This window comes from Chiloscyllium plagiosum, unplaced genomic scaffold (genome assembly GCF_037043375.1).
Source record: "Chiloscyllium plagiosum isolate Xiang-an unplaced genomic scaffold, Cpla_swu_hap1 HiC_scaffold_1, whole genome shotgun sequence".
Lineage (NCBI taxonomy): Eukaryota > Metazoa > Chordata > Chondrichthyes > Orectolobiformes > Hemiscylliidae > Chiloscyllium > Chiloscyllium plagiosum.
The window spans coordinates 76,225,086-76,239,252 of NW_028270139.1; the positions used below are offsets into that span (position 1 = coordinate 76,225,086).

Sequence of the window (14,167 nt, forward strand, 5' to 3'; positions counted from 1 at the left end):
GCTACTGATTTAAGCACAGCAATCATGTCAATATCAGACTGAAGGAAAATCTTGAGCTTATGAATAAGTAATGTATAACAAGCTTACTTGAGATAGATGGCCCAGAGTTAACTTGAAGGTGATTCCCAGGTCAAGGAAGTTGCTGGGGGGGGGGATTGTGGTTGCATTATGTCAGTAAATTCCAAAAGTCAACTTAGTGGGTCAAAATCTTCAAACTCAAAACAGAATTGAAGCAATTTGACCTTTAGAACTGAGTTTTGTTGAGACAGCAGATGGTCAGCTGCTGTGGCCAAATGCATCTGTAAGATCCCACTCCTATAACCAGCAGAACTCAGGGTGCCATATTGCTGGCAATGGGCATTCAAGTGGCTGCTGCTGGGGCTGCAGCTCCATTTAAGGTTGGTCTGAAATGACTCTGAACTTGCCCCCGAGGTAGCTCAATTTGCCACTTGTTGGACTTGATCCAACAATCTTCTTGCTACTAGCAACATGGCATAGAGGCAGCAAGACATCAGGCACCGTGCCAATATGATCCTGTGGCATTTTGCCAGCCCTTCTGCCCCAAGCTACTGACAAAAGGCCCAAAATAAAATCCAGTGCTGGATTTTCATGTCCATAAACTGCACAAATGACGTGATCTCAACTTTGTTCAAGTAAACAGCATACAAATGGAAATTGGATGTTTCAATGATGAATGCTGCACATGGTTCACTGTCAACCCTACAATCTTTTGGAAATTTGCATGCTGGAGCAAGCTGCAGGTAGCATATTTTCATAGTTGTGTGAGGAACAACATGACCGTCACCAAGCAGGTGGGTGAGGAGATTGTTGAGCAGCAGGAACATTGTCTCCAGGTTATTTTAAAAAAATTCATATCTGGTATATGGCGTCACTGGCTGGGCTGGCATTTATTCCCTTTGAGTTACCATTGAGAAGGTGATGGTGAGTTGCATTCTTGAACTGCTGCAGTCCATTTGATGTGAATAGACCCACAATGCTGTTAGAGAGAAGTTCCAGGATTTTGACCCAGCAACAGTGAAGAAACAGCAATATATTTCCAAGTCAAGATGGTGAGTGTCATTCAGAAGAATCTACAAGTGGTGGTGTTCCCATGCATCTGCTGCCCTCATCCTTAAGATGGTAATAGTCATGGGTTTGAAAGGTTCTGTCAAAGAAGCCTTGGTAAATTCACAGAATTGTTGCAGTGCAGAAGGAAGTCAGCCAACCTATTGTACCTAGGTCGGCTCTTCAAGTGAACATTATTACCTCATGCCAATCTCCTGTTTGTTTCCCCGTATCCTTGCACACCATTTTAATCCAAATAATTACTTCATCTCTCTTGAATGCCTCAATTGAACCTGCCTCTACCGCATTTGCAGGCAAAGCATTACATAACCAAACTATGAACTGTGTGGAACTGTTTTTTCTCACATCACCCTTGCTTCTTTTGGACAATACTTTAAATTTACTATTTACTACTTTAAATCTAGGAATGTGTGTTGTGAGAGTGATTCTCATGGTTCTAAACTCCAGAGAATACAGGCCCAGTTTCCTTAATCTCTCCTTATAGGGCAGTCCCACCATCCCTGGAATCAGTCCATATTTTTAGACCACTTTTGGAATATTGCTTACAATTTTGGTCTCCCTCCTGTAGGAAGGATGTTGTGAAACTTGAAAGGGTTCAGAAAAAAATTTGCAAGAACGTTGCCAGGGTTGGAGGATTTGGGTTACAGGGAGAGACTGGGTAAGTTGCAGCTGTTTTCCCTGGAGCTTTGGAGGCCGAGGAGTGACCTTATAGAGGTTTATAAAATCATGAGGGACATTGGTAGGATAAATAGGCAAGGTCTTTTCTCTGGGTTGGGGAAATCCAGAACTACAGGGCATAGGTTTAGGGTGAGAGAGGAAAGGTTTAAAAGGAACCTAAGGGGCAACTTTTTCACGCAGAGGGTGGTGTGTGTATAGAATGAGCTGCCAGAGGAAGTAGTGGAAGCTGGTACGATTACAACATTTGAAAGGCATCTGAATGGGTATATGAATAGGAAGGGTTTAGAAAGATATGGGTCAAGTGCTGGCAAATGGGACTAGATTAATTTAGGATATCTCGTTGGCATGGACGAGTTGGACTGAAGGGTCTGTTTCCTTGCTGTACATCTCCATGGCTGTATGGTGATCGTCCACTGCATTCCCTCTGTGGCAGGTATCTCCTTCCCTAGGTAAGGGGACCAGAACAGTACAAGGTACTTCGGCTGTGGTCTCACCATTATTCTATACAATTGAAATAAGACCTCTTTGCTCCTGGACTCAAATGTTGTTGTATTAATGACTATCATACTGCTTTGAACTGCTTGCTGCACATGTATGTTGGTTTTCATTTACTTATAAGCAAGGGCACCTAAGTCCCTTTGAAAATCAACATTGCCAATATCGCACTATTTAAGAAATAGTCTGCACCTTAGTTTCCCCTACCAAAGCAGATAACTTCACATTTATCCACATTATATTTCATCTGTCGTGCTCCAGGCCATTCACTCAGTCCATCTAAATCCCCCTGCAGCTTCTTTGTGTTTTCCTCACAATACACATTCCTGCCTAGCTTTGTCTTTTCTGCAAATTTGGAAATATTACTTTTGGTTCACACATCCGAATCATTGATATAGATTGTGAATAATTGGGGCCGAAGCACTGATCTTTGCAGTTCACAGACTATCATGCTGAGAATTAGCCATTTATTTATACTCTGTTTTCTGCCTGTTAACCAGTCCTTTATTCCTGTTCCTATATTATCCCCAATCCCCTGTGCTTTATTTTTGTTTACTAACTGGAGAAGGGCTTATGCCCGAAACATCGATTCTCCTGTTCCCTGGATGCTGCCTGACCTGCTGCGCTTTTCCAGCAACACATTTTCAGTTTTGTTTACTAACCTCCTGTGAAACTTTATCAACAACCGTCCAATAATCCAACCACGTCCACTGGTTCTGCCGATAGACGTTGCTAGTAACATGCACAAAAAATGCTAACAGGTTTATCAAACATAAATCTTTGTTCTTTCTAACCAATCATGCAATTATAATTGAAATATCTAATAGTCACAGTCTACATAAAAGATTCCACATGATATTAGATCAACAGATCTGTAAATCTCTGGTTTCACTTTCATTCCTTTCTTACACACTGGTATTCTTTCTAATCTGCAGGTAGTATTTCAGCAATTGTAGAATTTTGAAAGGTGATCTCCAATGCATCCACTATATAGCCATTTTTTTCCACATTCTGGAATAAATATTGGAACCTGGGGATTTGACATCTTTCAATCTTGTTAATTTCTCCACTAGTATATTTTTATAATACTAACACTTTCAGTTTCTCACTCTCACCAAAACTTTCGAACTCAATTAATTCGGGTAGACATCTTATATCTTCCTATGTGAAATATCTGTGTGAAGTACTTCTTTAGCTTCTCTGCCATTTCCTTGTTTTCTATTAGACATTCTCTTGTCTCTGCCTTTAATGGGCCTACAGTTCTTCTTGCTGATCTTTTCCTTTTGATATACCTACAGAAGCTTTTACAAGCATTGTTTATGTTTCTTGCTTACTTTTTTTGCTTCTAGTTTACATTCCTATTCTATTCTCTCTTTCTTTATCTATTTCATGCTTCTCCTAATTCTAAACTTTCCCCATCATTTAAAGTTTATCACGTTTATTTTGGCAACCTCATAAGTTTCTTCCTGTGATCTAGTAATATATTTAATTTCCCTTTTCAGCCATGACTTTCTTGCATTTCCTGTTGGGTATTTTCACCTTAAAGGATCACATGTTTTGAAAACTAAGTATTAATTCTTTAATTGCTAGCTATTGCCTATCCACCATCAAACCTTTTAATGTATTCTTCCAATTGAACACATCCAATTTACCTTCAGCTGCCTTTATAATTGCTCTTATTGAGATTTAAGAAGCTACTTACTGATTGAACTACATCTCTATCATGCAGAATGGAAACTATCTCAGACATATTTGGAACGTTACCTCCACAGTTTTGATGCTAATTAGATTTACTTACTCCATAAGTAGATTGAAGTCATCCATGATTTGTGCATTGCCTTGTAGCATACACTTCAAATATTCTGAGTTTTACCATACCCCACATTACTACGACTGTTTGATGACCTATAAATCACTCCAATGTTCTCTGCTCCTTGCTGTTTCTTAGCTCCACCCAAACGGACTCTACATTCTGCAATTCCAATGAAAATTTCTCTCTCACTAATACATTGATAGCATTCCTTTTTATAAGCACATTCTCAGCAATTTTTGCTATTTGCTTGTATTTCTCACTTGTTGAATATTTATTAATATTCAGTTCCCAGACCTGGTCAACCCCAGCCATGCTTCTAAAATGGCAACTAAATCATACTCCTTTCCTTCTTTAAATGCCAAAAATCACCTACCTTGTTGTGAATTCTGCTCTATGTTTATGTTTCTTACTTTGTTTTGCTTCTAGTCTACATTCCTATTCTATTCTCTCTTTCTTTATCTATTTCATGCTTCTCCTCCTAATTCTAAACTTTTCCCACCATATAAGGGTTTACCACTTTTATTTTGGCAACCTCATAAGCTTCCTCCTTTGATCTAATAATAGGCCTTTAATTCTGCATTTTTTAACATTAATCTGTAACTTGATCCTGGTTCATTCCACTCAGCACTTCTGTTTGAAAATAGATGCAGACTTTTTGCACTGATGGGCTCCCTCACCATTAAGAGTGAGGATATTTATGTTGTCTCCTCCTGTTAATTGTTTAATCATACACTATCATGTCAGACTGGAATGACAGGAATGTAGAGCATAGATCTGATCCATTGTTTGTGGGGTGGCTAAGCCCTGCTATCATATCCTACTAATGCTGTATGGCATGCAAGCAATGCTATGTGGTAGCTCAGCTGTGTTGTAGTTAAAATTCAATTTTTAGATATGCTGTTACTGTTTTTGGCATGCCCTCCTCACTGAAGAGTGATTCTCTGGCCTGATGGTAATGGTAGATAAAAAAACAAAAGAACTGTGACCTGTGGAGTGCCACCAAGTTCGGTGCTGGGTCCACTACTTTTCATAATTTATATAAATGATTTGAGTGCGAGCATAAGAGGTACAGTTAGTAAATTTGCAGATGACACCAAAATTGGAGGTGTAGTGGACAGCGAAGAAGCTTAGATCAGATTACAACAGGATCTTGATCAGTTGGGCCAATGGGCTGAGAAGTGGCAGATAGAGTTTAATTTAGATAAATGTGAGGTGCTGCATTTTGGGAAAGCAAATCTTAGCAGGACTAATACACTTCATAGTAAGGTCCAAGGGAATGTTGCTGAACAAAGAGACCTTGGAAAGCAGGTTCATAGCTCCTTGAAAGTGGAGTCGCAGGTAGATAGGATAGTGAAGAAGGCGTTTGGTATGCTTTCCTCTATTGGTCAGAGTATTGAGTACAGGAGTTAGGAGGTCATGTTGCGGCTGTACGGGACATTGGTTGGGCCACTTTTGGAATATTGCGTGCAGTTCTGGTCTCCTTCCTATCGGCAAGATGTTGTGAAACTTGAAAGGGTTCAGAAAAGATTTAAAAAGATCTTGCCAGGGTTGGAGGATTTGAGCTATAGGGAGAGGGTGAATAGGTTCGGGCTGTTTTCTCTGGAGTGTCGGACGCTGAGGGGTGACCTTATGGAGGTTTATAAAATCATGAGGGGCATTGATAGGATGATTAGACAAGGTCTTTTCCTTGGGGTGGGGGTGGGGGGTCCAGAACTAGAGGGCATAGGTTTAGGGTGAGAGAGGAAAGGTATAAAAGAGACCTAAGGGGCAACCCTTTCATGCAGAGGGTGGTGTGTGTATGGAATGAGCTGCTAGAGGGAGTGGTGGAGGCTAGTACAATTGCAACATTTAAATGACATCTGTATAGGTGTCTGAATAGGAAGGGTTTGGAGGGATATGGGCTGGGTGCTGGCAGGTGGGACTAGATTGGGTTGGGATATCTGGTTGGCATGGACGAGTTGGACCGAAGAGTCTGTTTTTTTGCTGTTCATCTTTATGACTCTATAACTTTGGATGCTGGAAGTTAGAAACAAAAGCAGAAATTGCTGGAAAATCTCAGCAGGTCTAGCAGCGTCTGTGCAGAGAAATCAGAGTTAACTCTGCTAGTCCAGTTCCTGAAACATTAACTCTGATTTCTCTCCACAGGTGCTGCTAGACCTGCTGAACTTTTTCAGCAATTTCTATTTTGTTTGTGATGATAAAGGTAGAGTGGGGGATATTCAGGGCCATGAGGTTACAGATTGTTAAAGAATACAATTCTGTTGCTGCTAATGGCCCATAGCATCTCTTCGATGCCCAGTTTTGGTTTGCTAAATCTATCTGAAATCTGTTCTCTTCACCATGGTGTTCATGGCACACATCACAATAGAGGGTATCCTCAATGGGGCAGTGTTTTAAAATATCATTGATTTTCCCTGGCTGGCCTCAAGCCGAATGATAGGACTAGAGTGGTACTGGCCCATGAGAAGGATAATGGTGAAAAGGGACGTTGAAGATGGAACTCTGTTTAAAGTACCTAAACTTCTCAGCCACTGTCCCCCTCAGACAATATGGAACTTCATTGCTGAAAGCTGAGACTGCTCTGCATATCCCATAAATGCAGATGGTACCATCTCGAGCAGAGCTCTCAGGGGCTATTAAAGCTGGGGAGCCTAGGTCAACAGTGAAGGCAGGAATCTGTGCAGCCTACACTATCATCGCTGAGATCACAGAACCTTCAATCTCAATTATTTCAGGGAGACATCTTAGGTCTTCCTATGTGAAATATCTACATGAGGTACTTATTTCGCTTGTCTGCCATTTTTCTGATGCATCAGACAGCAGCATTAGGAAACTTAAGTTAAAGAAATTTCCTTTTCTCATAAGACTTCTCTGAATTTATTCGCTAGTGCTGCTTCCATTTCTTTGCCATTATCCCAAGTACCATTTCACTGATTTGGTGGTAAATGTCAATAAATGGTACAATAAGTGTTGGATATGCAAACAATGGATCAATGGTCGAGGGACTTCATTTTATTGCAAAAGGAGTGGCCCGAGGAACAAATTGAAGAATCGCATTTCTTGTATTTTACACTGGATAAACTTTTCAGATATTAAAGCATCCTGGCATCCAGACATCCATGTAAAATGCTTTTCTGGAGTTGTGGGCCCTATCTTCATCTTCCTCCTGCTCCTCATCCTCTAGGTTTCCTTCATCAGAAGATGAGTGATGTGTCTCCCCCTCGTCCTCCTGCTAGGTTCCTCTCCACAGTGCAATGTTGTGCGGCTCTCAGCACATCATCAATATTCTGAAGACATTCAATGACAAGTGCTGAAGGTGCCCCAGATTTATCAAACACCTAACACACATCTTTAGCATTCTTATGGTTTGTTCTATGGCATATTTGTTGGTCATGTTGTGCACACTGTCATGGTCCTGCATCTCATTGCTGGGGTTCTGTTATGAGCTGAGTTTAAATGGTTGATTCCTATGAGCCAGTCCATTAGTTTGTTTTCTGAAATGTACAGGTCGAACATGTTGGACTGCTGCTGTATGACAGTATGGGGATAGTGCCCAGGGAATGCCATGCAGATTTCAATGAACCTCTAGTTGCAGCTGCACTCGCTTCACACCAATACAATGTGGACTATAAAAACTCTGGTTACTCTGCTAGTGCTGTCATTGGCAGGTATATGAATCAATAGCATCTGAATCAGCCAAAGCTGTCAATTTGACTGCCTGGTCATTCTGACAAGTTACAAGGAAAGGTAAAAACTCCCAGCCCTGGTAAATGACCCATCCATCACTTGCCTTATGTATTTATGTACAGTCATCTGCAGGACTCTCAAGATGTCTTGTGGTGTTCTGGAAAGAAATTCAGACAGTGGGTGACCCTCATTGCCCCTGTTACTGCACATCCACCAGGTCTAGCAGGGAGCAGTCTTCTTCTATAAGCCTTCATCTTTAAATAAAATCCTGCACAATAGGCACATTTTCATAATGTACCATTGCCCACTGCAACCATTAAATGTGCAAGTACCACTCATTAATATTACTATTATATTTAGGCTTTGCAATAGACCTTAATGCATTATCTAATACTCATTTCATTTTTGATCTGTTCCTTTCAAATTCATTTACATTGTGACTATGGCAGTTGACAAGCTCTCATTGCATCCTACAGTATGTAAGGGAAACTGGTACAGTGATTTAGAACACTGTCATGTCAACACTGGAACCAGAATCCAGTGTTGATCAGTGGTTAGGTGATGCAAATCTAACTTCCTCACTTCCTATGGGGAGGCAATGGCCTACTGGTATTATCACTGGACTGATGGTCTCAGGTATGTTCTGGGGATTTGGATTCAAATCCTACTACAGGAGGTAGTGGAATTTGAAGTCTGGAGTTAGAAGTCTAATAAATGGTGATGAGTTTGTTAGGGAGCAATCCAGCTGGGGGTTCAGTAATGGCATTTAGGGAAGGGAACAGCCATCCTGGTCTGGCTTAAATGGGCGACATAGGAGAAAGTGAGGACTGCAGATGCTGGAGTACCAGAGTTGAAAAATGTGGTGCTGGAAAAACACAGCAGGCCAGGCAGCATCTGAGGAGCAGGAGAATCGACGTTTCGGGCATAAGCCCCTGGATTGGAATGCATTTTCTTGTGCACAGTCACAATAACTTTTCTCTGAACTTAACTATTCATATTTCTGGTAAAAATGCAATTTGCGAACCAATAAGGATAATTCTCACCTCAGTGACAACCTAAGTTGATAAGTAGAGATTTGATCACTACAGTTTTAAGTTGAGTAAGTATTATGAACATAGAAAGATAGATAACTTTGATTCACTTCTGTGGCTCTCTCCCACCGTTTTCTCATATAGATTTGAAAGCCACATATCACTGTAGGTCACAGCAAACATTACTAACCAGTCTGTCAGTTTTACCCATGTATTCTCTCAGGATTGGAACTCCTGAATAGCTTAGACAACTCACAGCAAGAGGTTAAAGACATACATGTGATGAAACAGATAGAAAGACAGAGAAATACATACACACACACACAAACAGACTCCCTTAAGTTAAATGGTTTTAAAATATCCCCATAAAGCAATTTAGTGTCCCACCAGCATTTTCAAAATCAGCAGCCAAAAACGCAGGCAAGGTTCTAAAAGCAAAACCAAACAGGGCAGTCAGCATTTTATTTTCTAAAGGAAAAGTAAAGTCACATACAGCAGATATAAAGATACGTGACATTGACTGATGAATCCATTTTTGTCCTTGTGCTGACAGAAATATTCCAACTTGGAGTCAAATTTTACCATCAGGCTGAAATTCCCCAGCCACTCCTCACGTCTAAATTCAGCCGGCAGCAGCAACGCTTCTGACCAACCACTGCTAATGAATGACGATGTGTTCTTTGAAGATGAAAACAAACACATGCAAAATTGATTTTGAATCAAAATCCAAACTACTTACACCCTGCTGAAGCTAATATACAGACAAATGACTGAATGTAGATTTTATTAACATTTATATATGTTGAAATCATGTATTTACTTGGAAACTGCTGTGCTGTAGTCCTGTGTGGCTAAGTTATATTGTCTGGTTTAGCATACACCAGAGTGATTGTTTTCTATTGCTGCAAGACTCTTTGAGAGTGTTTTTCTCACATGTAATGCTTCTAATTTTGTAGAAAATGCCATTTCAAATTTTTATTTTTGAATTATATACAATTGTGTCCATCATTTATTTTGCTGCAATGAATATTTGGATAAAAGCAAGATTGTGTTGATTTAGCTAATTTATCTGTTAAATCGTTAATGAAGATACTGAATTTATAGAAAGTGCTAGGCAACCAGCTAGGTTTTAAGATGGAAGGATATGTAGCATCAATGGAAAGGCAGAATTGCCTCTTTTAGAAACCTACCTTTTATTTTCTGATTTATGCAATTTTTTAATGTTCTAACATGTTCTATTACTGAGTTGATTCCAGAACAATTAAATGCCTCAGTTCACTACTCAGTCTAACCATGTGGGTGAGAACAGAGTGCACTAATATGTTATTAATATGATCTTCACTGTCAGTGTTTATTGACATTATTACAATTACACAATCATATGTAAAAAGCAACACAGAGAGTTCAAGACTCTACAGTTGATTACAGATGTACATTCTATTTTAGCTAAATTTTCTGGCTCCAGTACTGCAGTGACTGACCCTAATGCCGAATCGGAAATCTTACATAAATGCAGTAATTCAGAGAAATGGCAAACAAACTGAGCAAATGCAAAACTCAGAATGTCAGATATTCTCCAACTTGCTTCATCTCTTGCCTTGATGAGCACTACACTCATACACAAATCTCTACAGACACAAAGTTACAGTTTTACTGAGTAACATTTAAGGCATTTTTTATCAGCATGCATAAGAAAGGGGAAATAAACTATTATCATTAATAAGGGAGGATAATATTGCTACCGTATTGGACAATACGGTAGCAATATTATCTTCCCTTATTAATGATAATAGTTGAACATGATCTCAGAGAGTGAAATAGGAATAGTCAATGAGTGCTTTGCAACTTGAGATTGAAATATTTCGCCTTCTTAATTTATAGTTTTGATAAAACTGCACTACATTCTGAAATAAATGAGGAATTCCTCTTCCAAGTGTGTAGCCACATATTAATGTTATCTACTGGCATATGTTGTCAAGGTTGACAAGAGGTGAGAGTGAACAATGGTACAAATCTTGCCAAGAGGACAAGTTAACATAGATGTTGTTTCACACCATTATCAGTCAAAATTGCGTAACATGTTTGCTGATATCTACTGAAGGTATTTGCAAGATTACAGAAATTGAATCGTAAGGCGCCTTTTCATTCTTTTTTTCGTATGTACAGTGACAAAGGCTAATTATCTTCAATTAAGTTGTTATAGTTTAAGGAAGTTAGTTTCAAATTCCATCTAGCAGTTTTGTTTTACTAAGCTTTGCACAAAAACTGCAACCATACAAACTGGTAAGGTTTTGCTAGCTTAAGGGAAGAGTAATTGCAATATGTGCATGCAGTGGAAAACTATTTCTGAATATGTAATGTTATTGTACTGATTGCATTTGCTTTAAGGCATTGGTAAGTTAGTAAACAGCATATTTTGTTTGCCCAACAATGTAGGTTGCGCCACCGAGTTGTAACCACATTACAGATCATTGAACTCATATCTGAATGTGCATGTGTCATATGTCTGTCTTTGGAAGCAAATAGCAATTCATCAATCACCTTAAAAATGAAATAATTTATCTAAAATAGTCAAAGAGATTTAGTCAGTTTTTATTATTGCTAGTGAAATGAATGAGGGGAGCAGACTACAGGGTTTATTCACCTTAATGCCCAATGTAACAAATAAGAACCTAAAAGACAAAATTCCTTAGCTGGAATGTATATTCATAAGTTACATCCTATACCTTTAAGGCACAATCTTAGTGTGAATTACTAAATTATGGGTATGATTGTAGAATGTATGTACGATGTATGCTTATATTTACAATTTATTGGACGAGTCAAATAGTGATTCATTCTGATTTTAAAGATGCAGACCCTCCTGACAAAATGTTTAGATGAATGTTGCTTTTAAATGTGGATCATTGATTTATAAATATCTCTGGAACAAAGATTGGCTTAGAAATTTGGATGTGTCAATCAATGTGCCTTAATGATGAAGCCTGAGGTAAACCCATTATTAACCTAATGAGGCAATTTCTATGGAGCCAGTAAGCTACAGAAAACTGTCTGATGTAACTAAAGAGTAGGTTGTTGCTGTGATCTTCTGATTCTGAAGAGGAATAACAGGAACAAGTAAGAAGAAGTCTTATATGATTAACTTTGTTTTTCTCTCAACAGACCTGTAGAGTTTCTCCAGACTTTCTATTTTCATTCAGATCGCTAACATCTGCTGTATTTGCTTTTATTTGGGATTTATTCTACATTTTTATTGCATGTGTCCAGAAAGATAACTTATATGTGATGAATCTTATTTTATTTCTTTTTAAACTTTTAATAAATGGGGCTGTTGCAAGATTTAAGAGTTTTCAGGTCACTTATTTTTCTAGAACTGGCAGTAATCGCTTTTTTGGGGGAAATTCTAGGACAGATGTACCATTCCAGAGTGTTGCAGGAAGTCAGTGACACCTTAAAATAATATTGTGTAAGGATCCAGCATCATTAATACTGCAGTGATGCTATACTGTTCATTTTATTATACTATTTATGAAAATTAAGTATCGTGTATAATTCTGCACTTAAGATCTTTCTCCTTTCAGGTCCATTTTACAAGTTCCTACATGTGTTTCAATATTTGTGTATGTGATGATAATTAACTTAGACTACAGTTTATTAGAAAATATCCAGATTTATAGCTTAGAAAATATGTTAGGTAAACTATTGCTGAGTGGAATTCAAATAGGAATGTATTAATAGGTTTCAGAATCAATGTTTGCACAGGACACTCTTGTTAACATTAACACATTTGTATAAACGTGTGCGCTCATTATCTTAATGATGTTTAAATTCTTTGCTGAATAACAGACAAAAAAAGACTGTTGAATATCAAGTCGATTTGTGTAGTAACATCCTTCAAGCCACAGTTTTCAGATGGATTATTTGAGGAAGAACTGAAAAATAAATAATTGATGTTTGCTACATATTATGAAATATATTTTGGGCACTGGTACAAAGCAGGCAATAATAAATCATCTATTTTGCTTTTCCCCTGACTTTCATTTCCACTGATGCTGCTGATCCATAAACATGTTTCATTGTATCTTCCCTCCTGTGACCTGATTACATTACAATTAGTCCAATATGACAACTGCAGTGTTTGGATATTTACATGAACATTTTTACCAGGACAGTGTTATAGAACTTCCATTAAGAGTTCTGTCTGAAACATGCATGTTCTTAAAAATGAATTTTCATCAACCAACCTGCAAATTAACGAAGTAAATCAAAATTTTTCGATGTTTGCCAGAAGCTGGCTGATCAGTGGTTGCCAGCAAATGGATTTCGCTTTATCATTTGCTTTTGTTTTTAGATTGGCACAGGTACTGATCTGTTGACAGCCAAGTTGTAGTTGTATACAGTTTATTATGGAATGGTACCAGGAAAAATGTGGAGTTAACTTATCAGAATCTCCACTGCCCAGCTCAGTAGCCCAGGACATCTGTGCAGTCAATTTGTGGTCTTGTCCACTCATATATTCTTTTAGGATAGCCTCTCTAGTCCAATACTGTCAAAATAATAAATTCACTGCTGCTCTGTGATGGGTGATCAGATGGAGAATATTGCTCGCATTTATTGCCGATAATAAATTCTGGCCACTGATCCGACTTGCTTCTTAGTAAATGTAAAATACTATCAACAGCAAAGAAGTGTGGATGATTCAATGGCAAAGGAAGATTTGCCTCTGATGGATTAATTGACCTTTGCATTTTTAATACTTATACAGCTACTGTATGGTTATTCATGATAGAATTTGGAATATTGTTTTTTACAGAAATGTTTAAATAAAGAATGCAGTTATTGTGAAAGAATTATGTTGTGTTCATTAAACTTGCAGGTTTTGCTAGACTTACGCGTCACCACTTTGTCGGTGTCTCAATACCTAGTTTTACGAAACTCTGGTGTTGAACCTGATATCAGGGCAGATTCCTAGAACCTTAGTAAAATCCATCAGGATGTGCAGTCTCTCAGAAATAAACATAATTTGTGAATCCACCACTGGTTTTTTTGCAGCTATGTGTTTTAATGTGGAACTGATTTCTGTGACTTCACATGACCTTGAACTAGTTCACAGGCACCATTAAATATATCCTATTAGAAATAGTTTTTAAAAAGTCCTTGTTCCAGACATCATTCCTTAATCTGGGAGCTAATATGTATTCCATTTGCTTGGTTATATTGAGCTTGCTATGAAACATGTTGCTGGTCACATACAGAACCAACACACAGGGATTCCATTTTGCTAGTAATGTACACACGGCCTCTGCATGCAGAATTCCTTTGACAATTTAGTATCAGACTAGGAACTGTCATGTCACAAACTACTGCTGAGATGATA

General features: G+C 38.5%; 1 protein-coding gene across 1 annotated transcript in view; it reads left to right on the forward strand.

Moving 5' to 3' along the window:
* The window catches only part of kita (KIT proto-oncogene, receptor tyrosine kinase a), a 91,519-nt gene extending 77,879 nt beyond the window's left edge, over positions 1–13,640 (forward strand). Inside the window, exon 21 of the mRNA XM_043690812.2 lies at positions 9,344–13,640. Within this exon, the coding sequence (XP_043546747.2) occupies positions 9,344–9,502 (159 nt within the window). The 3' untranslated portion in view covers positions 9,503–13,640. The remainder of the gene's footprint in view (positions 1–9,343) is intronic.
* The last annotated feature ends 527 nt before the right edge of the window (positions 13,641–14,167 follow it).